The following is a 21535-nucleotide window of genomic DNA, read 5'->3' on the forward strand; positions in this document are numbered from 1 at the left end:
CAAAAGGTGTAAATTGATGAAAAATAATTGAATCGAATGCTGGATTATATAGGAAAGGAAGAGGGGTACGTGTTGAAGAGGAACGTCACGTGGTGGAGAGCTTGACATGCAAGGGTTGCATGTAATGAAGAGGTGTTTGTGTAGAGACACGTCAAGTTTTGAAAGTATGTGCTGTGGATGGAGAGAAATGAGATTTGAATATTACCGCCAATATGGAAATAATTAGTAAAATCAAAGATTAGTTCTCCTCTAATTAATTAAGATGAGAAATCACATAATAATTATAGAATCAAATTAAGTTGAACCATAAAATGGATTGATATTCACAGAATCAGAGAGGATGGACAGAATTTTTCACCAGAATGACTTAATCTAATGATTTAAGAATGACACAACGATAATTTGAAATGAAATTAGATATAAACCCTAGCCTTTGTTTGAGCCACATTATTTTTCTTAAAATGAATTTTTGAATAGTGTATTAATGGAAAATATGTGGTTAAAAAATAAAGAAAAATTTTAGATTTGTGTATAATATTATTTTATTGAAAAATGTGTGGTTAAAATAATATCAAATCATTGTTTGAGAACGTATTTTTTTGAAAAAATGTGTCTCAAACATGCTCCTAAAAATTTATTATTATTATTTTTTTTTCATAATATAAATGGAAATTTTATATTTTATTAGATTGAAATATAAAACTTTTCAAAATAGTAGATTTGGTTATATTTTGAAAATTGTTATTTTGTTCAAAAATTGGACATATATTGGATATAAAACTTGACAGAGTTCTCTTGATCATTTTGAAACCAGAAATTTTTATAAATTTTAAATTGAGAAGGAGAATTTTTAATACTTCAAATTCTTGGTTTTTTTTTTTCTGCCTAGGAAAAGAAAGGGTTGAACGGTATCTCGGAGATTTGTACCAAATCTTAGAGGTTACCTCTAGTTTTAGAGATTATTTGAAGGATGAACTTTACGTTTTACATAATGGATTACATAATATCATATGTCAATTTATTATTTGACAGTTTAAAACGCTGTAAACTTTTTTATCTAATATTTTCTCTCCGCATCATTTTATGTACATAAAAATTGACAGAATTGTACAATTTAGTCGAACATAAAATTTGTACATTAGGGATTACATAAAAATCTGAACATAAAAATTGTATGTGTGTATATATATATAACCCAGAAAATTGACAAATTTGACGGAGTGTTTGATATGCTTTTTGTGCATCTTTTACCGTATTTCAATTGCCAAAAGAAACACAAAAGTCAGGGTTTAACCGCTATGCTGATGCACTTTTATAGCTTTTTATATGACATATAAGCAAGCAAGCTCATATGATTGCATGAAATGTCCAAATTAATCTTAGAAACTGGCCATGACAATGACGATGACCAAGGCCGATTCTGTATTTGTCGGGGCTCGAGGCAAAGTCTAAAAATTAGGCCCCCCAAATCAAAGTAAATACAAATTTCAACGATTTATTATGCAATATATTGCCAAATTAAAACTTAATATTAGAACAACAAACAAATATCTCAATAATCTCACAATTAATGAAAAACCCATTTTCCTTTTCCTTCTTCTAATATTAAAAATAAAAAAAATAATAATTCTTTTGGGCCAAAATAGACCCCTATGGTCTTGGGTCTAAGGCACAGGCCTCATTTGTCTGGCCACAGGACCGGCTCTGACGATGACGATAGTAACAATCCATTAATGGATTAAGTAATCCAGAGTGTTTCATTTACAGCTTAAGCAATGAATAAACAAATTTCACCATGATAATTCCATAATCGTAGTTTAGACGAAATTGACCTCTACTCGTACATCAGAACGTGCAAACCTGAATCAACGAAACCCATAAATCATCTTGCTTCTCCATCTTTGCAATCTGTGCACAACACAACATCGCCTTATTCAAAGAGTCTAGGTTAAAATAAGAGTTAGCCCACTTCCACATTGTAGCATTACCATAAACTTACATCATACAATCTAGGCCAGGAACAGACATGATTCAGAATATTGGAGCTCCTATAAAAGAAAATGATCTATCATGTGTTGTATAACATCTGCACCTTCTGAATGCATGTATTGATCTTTAACCTGCTTGACAGTTGGGCACCACCAATAGTCAGCTTCATATTTTCAAGTGCAGAGAAAAATGTTGAAATATTGAGAATCCCCAACCTACTTGTAACTGAAGTTAGTATTGGCGTGATAATTAGAAACCTAGTAGAGGGAAGCAGTCTTGGGTGTGAGGATTAACTTATATTTGTCTTTTACAGTCAGTGATTTTGGAGTTTTCCCCAAAAAATCTTTACTCCCCTCGTAATTTTTATTAATCCCTATTTCCATCACTCTCTTCTTGCTGATATTTCTTGAAGTAGGATCCTTGGGTGAATCTGAATATAGGCTAAGACTTCAAACTATGTAATGCAAAGAATCTAACACTAAAGCTCCCATGTAAGGAGCTATGAAAGCTCTATAATTTGATGCTGACTAACGTGTAGAAAAGATATAATGATTTGTGTGAATCAACTATCAAGTCCTGAGAGAGAGAGAAACCTGAATAACACTATGGGCAGCAAATCTGAGCCTGCAGCTGTGGAAGCTGACATCTACTTTCTCCCATGGCACACTAGATAAGCCAGTCACCAGTTCCTCTGCACCGCACAAACAGAGCAAATTTATTACAATAATGAAAACCCTTTCTCACAGATGTAAGTTCACAAACCAGACCAGAAAAGCATTGGAGTTTGAGCAACACATAGAAGACAGAAGGATTGAAAGTAGAGAGTAGAACTGAAGGTACATTGGTAGAAAAATCCCCAGATCTAATAGCTTAGGACCTAAGGTTTCTAAAGGATGTATGAAATAAAAAAATGAGGAGATTTAAATAAATAAGGGGTGTTGGACCTCAAGGGTTTCTATAAACCATAAAACATACTGGAATAATGTTGGATTTATTAATAGGATAAAATTGTGTTTTTGGAATTGTTGAAACAAAAGTCAAACTCTGGTAATTTGAGATTGGATTCATTATGCTGCAATAGGAGTCACTAGGCTATCTTTGATGGTATAGTCTCATTTTCGAGATACATGCAGCAAGCAGCTCGCCGTATAGACTATTGCATGTCATGTTGATCACTTAGCTGAAGGGATTAAACTCTATATTCCTAAGGTCTAAGACTTTAATGAGGAAATTGAGAGAAAAGACCTCTGGTGGGATATAAATCAGCTATATAGTCAACTACACTAGACTTAAGTTCACAAAATCAAGTATGAAAATTACATAAAGCGCTGTGGTCCACAGTGCAATTTTATTTCCTCTGGCCAAAACCATCAAGAACTTTTTGTACGAAAAAAATAATATTAGTAATAAAAATAAAAAGATATGGGCACCCAAAATAAAGTTTGAACTGAAAATCACTACAGTTTATACATAATGATCCAATAATAATTCTTCTGACACTACGAACTCGCTTTCTTGCATCTAACATACCAATTTTTTTTTATTCTTGACTATATATAAACATATTTATATGTTTATAATTTTGAAAATGAGGTTAAACTTGCAGAGGCAACTTGAACAATATTTAACATGCTTTGTAGGGAAAAAGATAAAGTTACAAACCTTCAAGCTTATCTAAACCATCATCCTCTGTCGAAATAGACTCCTGCTGCTTCACATCTAGAGCCTTGCAGTGCTCTTCATAGACAACATGAGGATATTTTTCATCTACAGAATCCTCCCACTACAAGAAATGAAAAATAATTGCCCACAACTGCATAAAAATGTTAACGAGTGATCACAATATCATGATGAAAATAATACCTTTGGCAATTCATTATTCCATCTAATTGATGAAGTTCTCCAGCCCACAATATCTGAAACATTTCGTTAAGAAGACAAGGAAGAATTCTACTAAGCATAAAGATAGAAAGTCAAATTAGCCCAAAGAGAAAGTAAAGAAATTAAGATCCGTGAATTCTGGATACGGTCATAACCAACGTTTGAGTATGCCACCCGCCGTCGGAATGATCGTAAAGCAGACCTGCATAGATGCGTTGAACAATTTTTAAACAGGTCCAAGTCATATTTTTTCATATTAGTATTCCATATCTTGAAAATGCCTGGACTTTCCAATCTGATTTACATGGACAAACAGGAAAGAAGAAACATACATAAATTCACATTCTTCATGATCTTCCACCATGCGTTTAAGTAGTGGAGGCTTCCCTTCATCATCATCTGTAAGAAAAAGGTGTCTTCCTGTTCTCCTAAATATCCAGTGAATTACACGACCAGCAGCTTTCTCAAAAGCTGTTACACCAAAAAGAAATGGTACCTGACAAAAAGACAAAATGCTAAAGCAAAGCAACGACTATGAATGTACTGGCTTACTTTGACTTAAAACACATTAATGAGATGAGACATCCTTGGAAGGCCAGGATTACATCATCTCTTCTTTCAAGCCCTTTGGCCTTTGGGTAACTAACAGAAAATTTTTCAACCGAAATTGTCCTCTCTTCGATAGAAAATTAAGTTTCCTTGCGATATGATAAGAATGTTTTTACACACTTATTTAGTTCACAAACATAACTTAATTATGATCAAAGAGTTTGAATTATGGCTTTTTTCTATATAATTATGTTTCGTAGGACGATGTTGATGAATGTGGTGGAATTCAAGAGAAAAGAAACGAAAAAGAACCAAAAAGGAAGAAAATCCAAAGTATGAGGACTAAGTTGCAACATTTCAATAGCTGATTCGGACCACAAAATTAAGATGAAAGCTATTGCGGGTCCAATTGAATGCAATTAAAAGTCAAAGGTTGAAAATGCAAGAGAAGAGGTTTGAAAGAATTAAAAATTGACTTCAGACGCTAAAATGCAACATGTAGAAGAAATTTTGCTTAGGGACAGCCCAGTTATAAATACTGGGAGATTGCCCAAGATGATTTTTTTAATTATCAACAAGAAATTCTTGGCCTAAGCGACTGCCCGAGTCGCCCAGGCCAATCGCGGCGAGAAAATCTGGTTTCCTTTTTTGATTGAAATTCTTATGGAAACAAATCTTAGGGAGTCTTTTAAAGCTCTAGGGACGTCCAAAAACAAATAACACGCATTATAACACATTCAGCAAGATTTTTTCGGAGAGGAAAGAAGGAAAACAAGAAGATTCAATCCAAGATTGAAGGTCTCACTTCAAGAATTTCAATAGGGTGACATCTTTTCTTGATTTTTATTGTTGTGTTCTTCTTCCTATCATGCTAGGTTAGAAAAATCTATACTAGGAGATCGATGAACCTTGTAATGTGATATTTAATTCTTTGTTCTGCATTTTGACGTTAAAACACGTATTGATTGTTTTGAATGATTTATATGCATTTAATTGCTTCCATGATTATGGGCCTGTAATTGTGTGAGTTTTGGTGGTTTGTTTTATCCATTCGAAAAAAGAGAAATAAATTCAACAAGGTATAAATTATCGTAGGGTCCGATAGGAAATAGAAATATACCATTATGCTTTGCGTAAATCTCTAAGTACTCACAAAACTACATGCATTCTCGTATATTTGCATCCGTCATAGAAATATAGGCTGGTAGTATATGAGAATAGGTTCAATTCATCTCGAAAGAGAGTGTTGCATAGATTTAGGAGTATCGATTCTTCAAAATGTCATCGTGTTATCAAAGTGTGGAATTAAGGTTAAATTAAACATTACTTTGGAATTCGTGATTCTAGTATATCTCACATTCATTGAATATATTTAACCTAAGTCCCAAACATCAAATTGCATTTTAGTTAATTTAAAAGTTGTTTTGCATGTCATAACATCCAATTCATAATATTGTACTTTAACTTATATTTAGGATTTCTTAGGATAAAAACTCATAATTAATCATTTGGATTCGGTTAAGGCCGAGATAAATACAATTGTACTAATCAATCTCTGTGGGACGATATTTGGACTTTAAAAATCCACTTTATTACTTGTTGCGAACCGTATACTTGCGGATACAAATTAAAAGAATAATTTTGTGAATAAGTTTTTGGCGACGTTGTCAAGGATTGAGTTTAGTTTGATCTTATTTTTTTAGGCACTAATTTGAACTTGAATTTTAGTTTCTCTTTTAGTTTATTTTGTCGTTGTTTTGTTTTTGAATTCGATCTATCTCTTTAGTGTCTAAGTGCTACTCTTGTTTTTCTCTCAGATTTATATGCTAAGATTGACTCGAGGAGAATTGATTCCAGCCGATTCTGAAATTGAGCGCACTTTTCATTAACTCAAAGAGAGAACCGAGAAGCAAAATTGCAAATGGCTAACGAACTGAACAGTCCTATTATCCCAGCAAATGAAGGAGAGGCAGTAAACGAAGGAAATGAGATTTTGGGCGATTTCTTGACTCCTCAAGTGATTCAAAACTAGTCCAGCATTGTGTATCCACGTTTGGGCAACCCAATTTTCAATTGAAGACGAATGTGATACAGCTGTTCCAGAATAAGCATCAATTTTATGGCAGAGCTGAAGAAAATCCACATACACTCATATCTCGATTCTTGGAAATGTGTCAACACTTTAGATATCAAGGAATCTCGAACGATACTATTAGGCTAAGGCTTTGTCCACACACCTTGCGGGACAAAGCACTTGAATGGTTGGATTCGCTTCCTATTACAAGCATTACTACTTGGAACGATCTGGCTCACAAATTCTACACGAAGAACTTCTCACCAGCCAAGATAGCTAAAATGAGACACAAAATATCCATTTTCAGCCAGAGAGAATCCAAATCATTTGACCAAGCCTAGAACAAATTCAAGAATATGCTCCGAAAGTGCCCTCAACATGGGTATGACAAAAGGACCCAAAATCGATTTTTCTATACAGGGTTACTTCCGTACCACAAAAGCATGGTGGACTCAGCATCAGATGGCTCAATATCCACACAAACAGTTGATGAGGGACTGGAATTATTTGAGAGAATGCCAACTGCTTCAGCAATGTGGACATCTGAGCGGGTGACTCAAAAGAAACCTCCGGGTGTTTATGAGGTCGACACTTATTCAAACATATCTGCGAAAATTGACTCGTTGTTTCACAAGGTAGAAAGCATATCACTAACAGCACAAAATAAGAAGATTAGCTGTGAAGAATGTGGAGCTGAGCATAAAATATTAGATTGTCCAATTTTAATGCAAGGAGTTGAGCAGGCAGATTTTGCACAATGGGGACAACGCCAACAGAACAATCAATAAGGGAAAACATACAATAACAGTTGGAAGAAGCATCTCAATTTCTCTTGGAGTAACCAGAATCAGAATAGACTGCAAGGTCAGTTTCAACAGTAAGAGAAGAAGCCTCAATTGGAAGATATATTCGGGAAATTCATGGAGAAGACCAATCAGTACATGGAGAAAACCGAGATCACTCTTCAAAACTAGAATGGTGCCATCAAAAACTTGGAAACTCAAATGAGACAGATGGTCATTGCTTTGACTGGAAGAGCACGGGGAAATTGCCAAGTAACACGGAAATTAACCCAAAAGAGCATGCCAAGGCCATCACAACTCGAAGTGGGGTGCAACTACCTGATATACATGTCAAAAGGTCAGTTAAGAACAAAGAGACAATACCTCCTGTAAAAGAAGAAACTGTGGAGTAGGATGAACAACCAAAGACATCAACTCCAAAGGAAAGTTTAGAGAAATCACGGGATAAGGCCACAGCTACAGTCAACCCATACTAGCCTCCAATTCCATTCCCTCAGAAATTGAAGAAGTATAAGTTTGAGCAACAATCTTCAAAAAGCTCCACATAAATATTCCATTCGTCGTGCACTATTCCAGATGCCCAGCTAAGCAAAGTTTCTAAAGGACATATTATCAAATAAACGCAAGTTGGAGGATCATAAGACAGTAATGCTAACTGCGAAATGCAGCGTCAGAATTCAAAAAAAGCTCCCACCAAAATTGAAAGATCCAGAGAGTTTCATTGTCCCTTGCACAATTGGTAATTTTTATTTTAATAAAGCATGGTGCAAGTATTAAGTTAATGTCACTCTCTATATTCAGGAAACTAGGATTGGGAGAACCTAAGGTAACTACAATAACTTTATAGTTGGCTGATCGATCACTTACACATCCACGAGGATTATCAAAGATGTATTGTTCAAAGTGGATAAACTCATATTCCCAGAGGACTCCTTGATTTTGGACATGGAAGAAGACAAGGATGTGCATATCATATTGGGACGATCATTTTTGGCTATTGCAAGAGCCCTCATAAATGTGCAGCAAGGACAATTAACTCTGAGGCTAGGACAGGAGCAAGTTTCTTTTAATGCTTTCAAGGTAATGAAATACCCTACCGAGCCTGAAAGTTGTTTCCGGATTGAAGTGGTTGACATAGGAATCCCCTATAATTTTGAGTTGAAGAAACAGTCAAACGTTCATAATGCTTGTGTAGTGCGCTCTCCATCCACTCTCACCGATTCAAAGGAGATTAAGGCATTCAGTGTGGGATTTCACACTGATGAGGAGAGAAAATCACAGCACTTGGAGAAGGATAGGAATGAAATTCGAAGGATAACTGCAGTGCGGAACAAGACCATATTGAGCAAACTACGCAGGATCTCCCAAGCCATATTCAAAGTGCCATGAAATGTTCGTGCCACAAGGCGAGCTATCGACTATAAATTAGCACTAGGTAGGAGACAACCCACTATATCCTTTTAAGTTATCTTGCTTTTTACATTAGTTTAGGAATCTTTCAATTTTGTGTTTGCATTGTTTATAGTTTAGGTCATCATTCGTCCATGCATGTCAATAAATAGCCTAAGCACAATCCACATGAGTCCCTATGCATTGAGCACGAGTCATGAGTTTGAAGTCCTATTTTAGTCAGTCATGGGTCAAATTGAACAAAGTGCATATTTAGAAATAAGTTTTGTTGGTGATTTACGTAATTGTGATATGAACTTTATATTGAGGCATAATTTATGCATCTTGTTCGCCAACAATGTACACAGGCACTTTGAAGCAAGTTTGGGGGATTTGATGCCGCCAAAAAGAACGTCACAGGAAAAGGAGACAGCACCGCGAGTCCTAGTTTTTATTCACCACCTCCATATAGATCAGGGGAGTACTCGTACCCTATCTTGCGCTTTTAGTTTATTATTGTCCTTCAATTATGTCTGTTTAAACTTTTATTCCATTTCCACATTGAGGGCAATGTTATGAATAAGTTTGAGGGTGGCATAATTTTAGTTTCCATTTTTCGTCGCATTGTTTATATTCATCAATAACTGTATTTAATTTCTTTTCTTTCTGAGTGATTGTCAAGTGAAAAAAAAGGAAAATAACTGAAAAATTAGCAAGTTTTGTCTATTTCTTTTATGAATTTGTGTGCTTGTGTGGGCTTGATAGCCTTGTCGGCTATGATATGACTATTGAAATAATATAATTAGAAATTGTGGATATGATGCAGAAATTGATTAACCAGTATTTGTTGATGTAATACTTGACAATTCTTTGCTCATGCTCTACATATTAGGTTAGTAATAGGGTTCTTGAACAAAGTAGGAAAAACCTCTATTTTATTGACTCATAAGCCATTTTTAAAATAGTTTGGAGATGGTTGAACAATTTTAGAGGAACGTTGAGATGAGTGGAGGCTCCGTACATGAATTTTTATTGTGTGGATTACCTAAACCAATGAGATGAAGATTAGGTGAAAGCCTTAAGTTGGGGTTGGCTTTGGAAGCTAAATGTCTAGAAAAATAAAGGGGGTACAAAAATTAACTTGTGTAAACATGACACTTCTTTCCAAGCCTTTATGACTCAAGCAAATAAGCCTGCAAGGGTATTTTGAAACATTGTGTCCTAAAGCCAACTGGTTTGGGAGTCGTGAGCCTAAAGCTAGCGACAGGGGTCACATAGAAAGCAAGAAGGGAAGAAGTTAATAAAAAGTCATCTTATCGAACCTTTATAACTCGAGTGAATAAGTCTGCTAGGGTTTAAAACATTGTGCCCTAAAGCCAACTGGTTTGGGTCTCATCGGCCTAAAACTTGTTACATGGGTTATATAGAAAAAAATGAGAATAGGCATATAAAAAAAAATAACATGAAGAGGCCCTTGGACATTTGGATGAAGAAACTATTCCTTTGAGGTAAGCCTAGTAACTTAGTTCAATTTTAAGTGTTGAAGCAATCAAATTTGGGAGAGCCTTCATTTGTTTGACATGTAAACTTGTGATAGTGAGATCTATCCAAACTAAAAGAGGGTAAGGACTGCAGTTACCTAAAATCCTAACTTTAAAATACAACCCTGGATAACTGAGTAAAAAGAATAAGTTTGGGGGGTTGTCTACCTCTCGAGCGAAGTAAGGACATATTTGACCACTCTGGGTCGGGACTAACCCCATCATGAACTAAATATGTAGCATGATTTCACACACGCACGTCGGGCATGCAATTAATAGGTAAAAGTTGATTTCATTTTTGCACTAATAAAAAAATATTCTTTTTTTGAAGTCAAATACTTAGTCCAATCCTAAGACATGATGGGTTTTTAAGCCATGTTTGTTTAGTATTGTGCCACTATCTTGTTTAAGGACAAACAATAGTTCAAATTTGGGGGTTTGATAAGTGTGTTTTTACACACTTATTTAGTTCACAAATATGACTTAATTATGATCAAAGGGTTTGAATTATGGCTTTTTTCTATGTAATTATGTTTTGTGGGACGATATTGATAAATGTGGTGAATTCAAGAGAAAAGAAAAGAAAAAGAACAAAAAAGGAAGAAAATTCAAAATATGAGAACTAAGTTGCAACATTTCAATAGTTGATTCGGACCACAAAATGAAGATTAAAGATGTTGCGGGTTCAATTGAATGCAATTAAAAGTCAAAGGGTTGAAAATGCAAGAGAAAGGGCTTGAAAAAATCGAAAATCGACTTCGAGGGCTAAAATGCAACATATGGAAGAAATTTTGCCTGGGCGACAGCCTAGTTATAAATACTTGGCGATCGCCCAAGATGATTTTTTAATTATTGAAAAGAAATTCTTGGCCTGAGCGACTGCTCCGGTCGCCTAGGCCAATCGCGACGAGAAATTCTGATTTCCTTTTCTGATTGAAATTCTTATGAAAACAAATCTTGGGGAGTCTTTTAAAGCCCTAGGGACGTCCAAAAACAGATATGGGGCATTATAACACATTCAGCAGGATTTTTTGAGAGAGGAAAGAAGGAAGAACAAGAAGATTCAATCCAAAATTCAAGATCTCACTTCAAAAATTTTAATAGGATGATGTCTTTTCTTGATTTTTATTGTTGTGTTCTTCTTCCCATCATGCTAGGTTAGAAAAATCTGTACTAGGAGATCAATGAACCTTGTAATGTGATATTTAATTCTTTGTTCTGTATTTTGACATTAAAACACGTATTGATTGTTTTGAATAATTCATATGCATTTAATTGCTTCCATGATTATAGACCCGTAATTGTGTGAGTTTTGGTGGTTTATTTTATCTATTCGAAAGAAGAGGAATAAATTCGACAATATATAAATCATCGTAGGATCCGATAGGGGATAAAAATATACCCCTATACTTTGCGTGAATCTCTAAGTACTCACAAAACTACATGCACTCGTATATTTGCATCCGTCATATAAATATTGGCTGGTGGTGTATGAGAATAGGTTCAATTCATCTCGAAAGAACTATTGGATAGACTTAGGAGTATTGATTCTTCAAAATGTTATCGTGTTGTCAAAATGTGGAATTAAGGTTTAATTGAACATTTCTTGGGAATTCGTGATCCTAGTATATCTCACATTTATTGAATACATTTAACCTGAGTCACAAACATCAAATTACATTTTAGTTAATTTAAACATTGTTTTGCATGTCATAACATCCAATTCATAATATTGGTACTTTAGCTTAGATTTCTAATTTCTTAGGATAAAAACTCATAATTGGTCATTTGGATTCGGTTAAGGCTGAGATAAATACAATTGAACTAAACAATCTCTGTAGGACGATATTCGGACTCTAAAAATCCACTTTATTACTTGTTGCGAATTGTACACTTGCGGATGCAAATCGAAAGAATAATTTCATGGACACAATATAATCCCAACATAATCTTTTTTTCTTTTCTTCTTTCACACATTAAAGATTACACTCATACTCCCTCATCAAACCTTGGAAAGATAATGGTACACAAACTAGTATTCCAACCAAATTGTTCTCATTCTCAGAGTCAGTCTCTCATTTAAAACTAGTAGGCCAGAGTTGCACTGTAATAGGCATGTAAGCACAGTCCATAACTTTATTCTATCAGAAGCAGCAAAAGTTTAGTGGTTTATGAAGAAGCTCTAGAGATTGATCGAGATTATTTTATGATAGGGTGATAATCCTTCAGCTGCAAGTTCATAGAATATTTATTTGAAAAGGCTTCAGCTCAAAATAAACACTACAACAGTTCCAGATTTGAATTTCTGAGATAATTCCAATAAATGTCATATCAAGTAGAGCAAAGAATTACAAGCTTAACCAGAGCCCCAATTAAATTATCACCTGAGATATCAATAAACAAGGTTTCACAAAACAGGTCCCTTCAAGGATATCCCCACACTAACATTACATTTTGTTACTATTACTCAGCCATTGAAGTTCACATCAAGCATTCAAATTCTACCTAACAAAATTCTACCTAACAAAATTCTACCACCAAAAACAGAAAGTATTAATAAAAGCAAGGTATACCTGCTTATTACCCCAGGAACCAAGATGAGGAGTAGCAACAGTGATAAAGTTCATTGGTTCTAAACCAGCTATTGTACCCTTCGACCCTTCTTCACAAGCATTGGCTGACATCTCTTCTGTACTCTTCCCCTTTGGAGGTCTGTATAATCTCCCAATAGCATATCTTGCCACAAGGCCCCCTACAGAATGTGCCACGAATGAAATTTTCCTTAAGCCAGGCTTCCTTTTGATTACATCTAGAACCTAAAATGAAGGCCAATGTTAGTACCTATACAATGGTAGACAGATCTCTTTTCATTGCTTGCATTTCAAATATAAGGCTAAGACCAAACAAAAATGCAAAGAAGAGCTCGCTAGCCCAAAAGAAAAAAAACCTCCTCAGCTAGTCGCTCACCCATTACATCCACACCATCCAATGTTAGCTTTGCCATATTTCGTTCACTACCTGGAACCAAATAATGCTACATGAATAAGTAATCACATATAAGCCACTTTTATGCAATTTAAAAAAAATAAAAATAAAAATAAAATGGAGAAGAAGAAGAGGAGGAGACGAGAAAATGTCTTGGGATATTCCAGAGATCACATAGCATATAAGAGTACATCTTGGCATGCTAATAATATGAAGTTCTAAATCCATTTTATTTTCTTTTTTGAATTACATAAAAGTGTTTGGAAGCAAAAGGTAAGTCATTAAATGGGGATCATTTTCAGACTATTAAAATTCATGATGTAGCTGCCACATTTTGTTTAGTATGGAACAACATAGACCAATTCTTCAACTGTACTTAAACTGTTGTGACAAAACTGAATGCGAAACTAAAAGACCGAAAATTTTGGCAAATTCAGCACTCACTCTTTACTTGGTGGCTCAAATTAAATTTCCAAATCAGAGATCGAACATATCACTTCTAATTAAGATCATATCAAGAACAAGGTCAAAGCAGAAACCTTTGCAATCCATGAGATTGGCTGTCCAAGATGCTTTTATAAGTTAGGATTATGAAGTAAATATTCCTTTATTATCAATCTTTCTCCATTACCATTTTGATGTTTCATTAAAAATCTAATGAAATACGATATGAAGTCCGACACCAACTTTGATTGCCTGCTTGATTTCATGTTCGATATTTTTGTCCACCTTTTATTGTCATGCGAGATATCATGTGCTGATATAAACTATCAGAAATTTTTTCTTCTAACTCAAAATTTCAAGGCGGATGGTCTTCAAACTTGTACCAATCCACCAACTGTGAAAGAAAGAAAAGAAGGACAAGGGATCTTCTTAATCCTTTTATCAGTACAAAATAAAATCACTTTCACAATATGAAGCATTGGAAAGAGGGTCGCATCAAACCCGGAGAAATTTAAATGTATATAAGGACTTTTCCTATATGAAATACTTAAGCAAAAATAAATAAATAAATAAATAAATTACACAGAGAATTTACAACTCACAGTAAGCAAAAACTTTATCAGGGAGCTTATTGACAAATTGCTCAGCAGCAAACTTCCAATCCGAGGCACTGCAGTAATGTTATCATGACAAGAACAAATTGTGAGTCTAAATATAAGCAAAATCCCCAAAACAGACCTAGCACCTCTTATAGAACAAAAAAGCTAAAGATTAGAATCAAAATACTCAAACCATATTAAGAAGATTGCTGCCGGGACCGAATTCAAGAGTCAAAAGGGCAAAAGAAGCTATCCACCGGCTAATATACGGATACTTACAGAAGAACTTTCGAAGTATCAATCTTTCTCTCATATTGAAAACAAAGAAAAGCCTAAATTAATTCACGCCACTGCATAATTATTTACAAAGAATACCTTCCGAGAATTCCATGGACCATGATAACAAGATGATCAGCAGACGACTGATCGGATTCTTTACAGCTATACACATCTTCGCCTCCATTCGCCGTTTCCGAAGAACACACGACGCCGTTTTTCCTTCTTCCGCCGTCTTCCATATTCTCAATTAAATTTAAACGCACCAACTTAGCCTTCAGCAATAAATTAGGAAAAAAATTTACAGTTACAATTAAATGCAATGCTAATATTATTTTAAATATAAATGCAGCTGAATTGAAAGATGTGTCGGTCTTGGAGAATGAGAGAGTGGTGTCGCGAAACCTTCGCATTTAAGGTATGGCGCGTACGGTAACCGGATCCTGTTTTCATGTGGGCCCCAAGTCGGTTAGCTGTTACTCTGTTAGTGTTGGATAATTTTTTATTTTTTTAAAAATTTATTTAAAGAATAATTATTGTTAATTATTTTCCATTATAAAATACCAACTTATTAATCCTTTCACATTCTAAGGGTTAATTTCAGAAACTGTCACTGAACTTGCCAAAAAATTACAAAACGGTCACTGAAATTTAAAATTTTCAGCAATGGTCACTGAACTTTCGGGCAGTTACACTAATGGTCACTTAAGTTTAAAAAATTTCACAAATGGTCACTGAAGTTACCAAAATGATTCTACTTCAAACTTAAGGACCAAAACACGTGATCAAAGAATTTTGAGGACCTCAGGTGCAAATTTTTTACCAAAAAAACCCCAAACCCGATGACTTTTGATTCCAAAATTTGGTATATTATAGCTATAATTTCTGCAATTGAACTGTTACCCAGAGTCTTTTGAACCTAAATGTCATTTCCCACAAGTTGATTTGCATACTGGGTCACATTGGAGCCTCCAATTGATAGATGAAATTCATTTTCTCGCGAGCGGACTTGGTGCAAATAATCCAGAAATTGGCTCAATTTGATGGTTGATTGGTGCAATTGATTTATGACCCAGCATATTGCAAACCTGAATTGAAGATATTAAGGGCGAATTTGATGATTGGGACGGTGTAGAAACCTCAATTGAAGGTGGACAAACCCAGCTGCCTTGCGTATGAACTGTTCGACCTGTTCATCCACTTTGCGCACAAATTGGTGACAACCCATGGCTGGAATAGGTGCGTCATGAAGAGAGGATTCTAGGACGGGTGGTCCGCGATCATGGGAACCACCACCGTCGCCGAAAAACGAATTAGTTTGCCGCGAGTTCAGTATTTCCAAAAAATGCTCTATATTTTGATTTTCTTGGTTGTTTGTTGTTAAATGAACATGGATAGATGCGTCTAGATGAGCTTGAGCGATCTATGTGGTGTGATTAACATGGGCATCAATGGAGTTGGACGAATTTGGAAGAAAGCCAGGGCAGTTTTGCACTATTAAAAAATTCATTTTGGCCGAAAATTTGCCCCTGAGGTCCTCAATATTTATTGGTCACGTGTTGTGGTCCATAAGTTTGAAGTAGAATCATTTTGGTAACTTCAGTGACCATTTGTGAAATTTTTTAAACTTAAGTGACCATTAGTGTAACCGCCCGGAAGTTCAGTGACCGTTGCTAAAAGTTTTAAATTTCAGTGACCGTTTTGTAATTTTTTGGTAAGTTCAGTGACCGTTTCTGAAATTAACCCCACATTCTAATGATGTAAATTGGTCTGTGACAACTAATGTGACCCGATCCGGTATACCCGGCCTCCGAACTTTGGACAACCCAAAAATTCCTGTTTGGAAAAATTTGTATATGCATTGTTACAAAATATTATTTCATATTTTACAATGAAATGTACTGTTTTATATATGAAATAGACTAAAAATTACTAATTTCTAATAATAGAATCCAAATGACAATTTGTAACTAAAATATTTCGAATATTGCACACTTCACGTTTCAAATTTACTATCTCTTCCAAAAAAAAAAATATCAATTCAGAAATTTGAGAATGGGTTGAGAATATCAATGGCTTTCATCGCTTGTACAGACTATATTTCTGTATTCCCTTACTCAATCGGAACCTAGAAATGATGGAATTTGCATCAAAAAATTTCAATTTCGAAGCAACATATACTTTCCAAGAAATAAACAAGCAGTGCCTGGCATGGCTGCCTCTGGTGGTGTCGGGGTGGAGTGTTTCATTGGAAGTTTATATTGAAAATTTGAGCAAGAATATCCAAAATTTGGACAAATTAGTTTTCTGAAGCTGATGTATGCAAAATAATGACTAAAATTTTCTACTAAAAGTTCTTACATTTTTTCTACATAGCCAAATCATCTCCACAAAAATAAAATAATAAATAAATAAAATCTCGTCAGCCATTACTTGATACCAAACAAAAAATTTCATTAAAATCTAAATTCACATAAGCACAATCATCATTTCTAACAATCCAAATTTTGTAATGTTTACAGATAATAATAGGACAAGCTTTTCTTGCCAACATCCATTGCAATCTCTATACTAGCTAACACTCCGATATATATCAAGAAAACAATGAAAATTAGCAGGTCTTTACGAGCTTTGTTGACCACTTAAGAACCAACCAACCAATCATTATCGCTAATTTTCACATCCATGACTCTCCTTTTGCCTTTAGCAGTTTCGGTTTCCTCAAAAGTTGCCATTGACGCAGTACTCCTTAGAGGTTGTTGAGGATCACATGTCCCTCTTGATGCCTCCACAACTTGATTCACCATTTCTCAAACCTCACTCATTTTTTGGACATGTTTCTAGGAGTCTGGCCTCGCAACGATTGGCTACAAAGTGAGAGCTTGTGCGCAGATTTAAGCATAGGCTTTCCTTCAAGTTTCGAATCCAATATCAATTGAAACTTATAAGCATCGAATAAGGACTATAATAGAAAATGAAAGAATTCAAAGGGAATATGTTGTTGCACACTCCTTCATATAGGGTTTTTATGATTGTAACAAGTCCCTAATCAATGCAAAGAGAAAATAGACTTTGATTTGTGCGATAATAGTACTGATTACATCTTGCGTGAGATCTGTATGAAGATGAGTGGATGAAAGAATTTTTTGGATGAATACGATTCTCGTTTGGAAGGAAGATGAATGTTTTTAGGGATTTCTAGATAAATCCCATAAGGGGATTGTAACGCTCCAAATTTTTTTATAAAAGCTGAAGTGTTACGGAAAACTTAATTTTTCTTTTAATAATTGCGGAACGACTCAAATAAAAAAATCTTTATTTTTAACCATAAATATTAATTTAAAATAATAAACAAGTCTTTGAACAAATAAAACTGACAAATAATTTAGAGAAAAAAAAAAAAAAAAAAGCAAAGCAAAATATTTATTTTCCTTTTTTCTTTGGATCCCCTTGGCAGTTCGCATAACCAATTCACCACAATTCCAATCGAATCGAACTAACCTGTAAAATTTTATAAGAGTGAGTATTCGAAAACACCCAATAAGATATGTGCAGTTTCCACGCACAATTATATAATAAATAAAATCTACACTCCACACCACACTTCTCTTATGGAATATGTCGGTGACCAAGTGACAAATCCATCTTAGATCCTTTTATAATCTCATAGGATTTCATCTCTCTTTTTATAAAACCTGAAGGTACATTGACAATCCACGCATATTTAATTGAATATAAAAGTGTAAGGAGGCAAAAATACTTGCACAAAAGTATCTTACATTGTTAAATAAAATGAAATATAATTGCTCGTGTTCAAATTCTTTTCTGAAGCCCTCTGCTCCGCTGAAAGTGTATTGATTGACAATGATGTATGCAAACTTTTAGATTTCCAACGCTACTCTCTCTCTCTCTCTCTCTCTCTCTCTCTCTCTCTCTTCCTTTCTCTCTCTCTCTCTCTTTCTTTCTTCTCTCTCTTCCTCTCTCTCTCTCTTCTCAGTCTCACACGTTTTTTTTTTCTTTCTGCTTTAAATTGTGTTTATTTTTTTAGTAGTGAATGATGAGACTTTTTCGGCCAAATACTCAAAAGCTCGACTCAATCCGTTTAGGCAAAATTGTTTGCCACTTCGCCGCTTCGGGGCGCACAAACGGGGATCGACCTGCCCGGTCAAGTCGCGATGGTCGAGGGGGCAGCGCCCCTCGTGGGGGGTCGGGGGCAACGCCCCCGAAAGAGAATTTTGATTTCTCTGCATGTATTGAAGGGTATATTTGGCATTTCGAAAACCAATATCGGATGAATGAGAAATTATGAAAAAGATCTCAACCATTAGTGAATAGACACCTTTTCATAAAGATGCATTGTTTGGAAAGGGTGCATGGTTTGGCCTCAACCATTTCGTCCACACCCCTTCATGGTCTATAAATAGGACCCTTTGAGTGTCCTATTCCTCACAGTTTGATATGCAAAAACGTCTCTCATCCTCTCTTCTATCCAAAATCAAAATCATTTCATTTATTTTGATTTTCTTTCATTTCATCTGTGGAGTACATAAGCCTACATTTGGTTCGTTGTACTTGTGTTTTGGAGTGCTACAAACACAAGTGTAGCCGTTGTATCTTGGGAGTCGATTGCCGAAATCCGTAGGCACCGTTGCGGGGCAAATTCGACTTAAGGACAAAGAGTCTAACTCTTGCATCGGCTTTGTCACCATCATTATACTTATTTCGGCGTCACTATTCACAAAATTCTTCCAACAAGATTAAATCCCGGGTTTCAATCCCCACCTCATCATCTTCAATCACGCGGGGCTCGAGCGATTCACATCGGGGGCCAAGGTGACATGATTTTAAAACACACGCATTATATTTTTTCCCGGGTGCTACAGGGATATTTGTAAGGGCGTTTTCATAGGAGTAGATTAAGATACCTAAATTATTATTCTTTTGATTTAGATAATTTCTCATGTTTTCTTTTTACTGTGATTTTACAGTATTCATTGAGAAAAAAAGATTAAAAGGTAAATTTTAAATATGTATTAAAAATAAGGTAGGTGGCACAATTTCCACTAATCCAGTTATTACTTGTAGTATTAGCATGGACGGACAAGGGTTACAATTTTTTCGACTAAGTTAATATATAAATTTCTTTTTTCATATTTAAATGTGCGAAAAAATTAGCTTAACCCCCAGGATGGCAAGGTAACGTGTCAGAATAGACATTCTAGTCTGCCATCTATCGAGTAATTTTGTCGTCCTGTCCTTCCTTCATACCCAATTAAGGTTGGCCAGGACCAAATCCTCAGCTCCATTTACTGTCCCAACTATTTTTAGCAGAAATGTCAAATACTTGTTTTAACAGTCGACTCACATGAGTGGGTCCCACGATTATTTTAATTGTGGGACTCACTCATTAATGTGAGAGGACTATCAAAGTAAGTGTAAAGAATGTTGTACACCTAGCGTGCTTCTATTTTTTATTTTTTTATTTTTTATAATATTTTTAGTTGGTGAAAATCATTACTTTGTTTCAAGTTGTAAAACAAATTATTTTTTTTTAGAAATGATGATTTTTTATTTTTTTTATCTTTTTGTGTGATAAAGAACTTATATTTTGAAATGAATTTCAAATGCGACAAGGATCATGGTCCCCGTACCCTGTGCTAATCTCCCGGTTGCATGTACCCAATTTCTGCCTCATTTAGGAGAGTGCCTCGCGAGTATCGAGTATAAAAGTTTTTTCCCCTTCCTATCCAACTTCCTAGGCCACTGAACAGTAACAATAAATTTGAACTCAAATATATGAATTCATTTTCATTTTTCCATTCGTACTAAATCTACTAGAAGATTGTATACATATAATCGAGTGAAAATTTCGAATTGAATCATTGCACAGTAAAATTTAATGATATATTTCACCTCAGTAGAAGTTACGATCAGGAAGCAGAAACATCCCTATGAAAATGTGTGTCCCTTTAACCCACACCAGAAGAAAAAGAGTCCCTTTTGGTGATCATCCTATATTAACGTCCAAATATAAAAATGCATCCGTGGTTCAATGATTCAATGCCATGGATATGTTCGTATCCTTACAGCTAGGCCTTCAATGAGGAACAAGAGCAACAAACAAATCATTTAGCGCATGGAATACTCTCAGCCATGTGTTGATTCTTCCTGTCCTGAATTCCGCCCCCCCCCCCCTCCCCCTTTTTTTTCCTGTGAAATATTGTTTCCCGTTGCTAGCATTTGACAATTGAATCCGATTTTAACATAATTTTCATAAGAGAAATGTTATATACATACTACCTGATGTACTATTTGATTTACAAAAATTACAAATGGCAAGATCTCACACCATCTTTAACAAAAAAACACACCGTTAACCGAATCGTTACAATGCTACCATATCATCATCTATAAAGGTTCCTATGCAATTCATTTGTACAAATAACTTTGTTGTATTTATAAGAACTATGCTACCTGCACAGGCTCCTTTGCACAGGGCATGTACAAGTACACACACATGGGGTCCACATGCGAGGTTCATCCCTATTTGAGAGTCCCTATAGGGCCCTGTACAAAGAGGCCAGTGCAAAGAGCTTTTTCCTTTTTGTAATTCACAATAGCATGAAAAGGTCATCAAGTCTTTCAATCCTCTCACTTGGAATTAGTCAACTCTATTTTGGTAAAAGATAACTCTTCAAGAATGGTGACTCTAAAATTCTCAACCTTTTGAAATGAAATTAGTCAATTCTAATTATCACTATTGAGTTTGGCATCATGATTCAATGAGAATGGAATTTTACACGAGCTCCACAGAACAATCTATATTTTTTTCCTCAAAACTGTCAAACAAAGAAGCAATTATTTGAGATCTTTTTTTTTTTTTTTCTTTTTTCATTTTGGTTCATGTCTTCCACTCGACCTTTTCCCTAGTTTGCCCTTCTGTAATGGCAGTGCACAATATAGCCTCCAGCAAACTATAATGTTTCCACCATAAAATTGTGGTCA

The 21535-nt window shown here is 35.1% G+C and overlaps 1 protein-coding gene across 2 annotated transcripts; it reads right to left on the minus strand.

Annotated features, from left to right (window-relative positions):
- Nucleotides 1-1567: 1567 nt before the first annotated feature.
- LOC111397327 lies at nt 1568-14992 on the minus strand. Of its 2 annotated transcripts, XM_023024185.1 has the most exons (11): nt 14630-14990; nt 14258-14325; nt 13174-13244; nt 12800-13042; nt 4203-4366; nt 4017-4072; nt 3853-3905; nt 3652-3772; nt 2583-2680; nt 2000-2120; nt 1568-1908 (listed from the first exon to the last, which is right to left on the minus strand). In XM_023024185.1, the coding sequence occupies exons 1-10, from the start codon at nt 14941-14943 to the stop codon at nt 2049-2051; spliced, it is 1260 nt and encodes a 419-aa protein (XP_022879953.1). In that variant the 5' UTR covers nt 14944-14990; the 3' UTR covers nt 1568-1908; nt 2000-2048. The 2 variants fall into 2 exon arrangements, with proteins under 2 accessions (XP_022879953.1, XP_022879962.1); XM_023024194.1 differs by lacking the exon at nt 2000-2120 and having other exon boundaries at nt 14630-14992.
- Between the last annotated feature and the right edge of the window lie 6543 nt (nt 14993-21535).

This window comes from Olea europaea, chromosome 1, assembly GCF_002742605.1.
Source record: "Olea europaea var. sylvestris chromosome 1, O_europaea_v1, whole genome shotgun sequence".
Taxonomy (NCBI): domain Eukaryota; kingdom Viridiplantae; phylum Streptophyta; class Magnoliopsida; order Lamiales; family Oleaceae; genus Olea; species Olea europaea.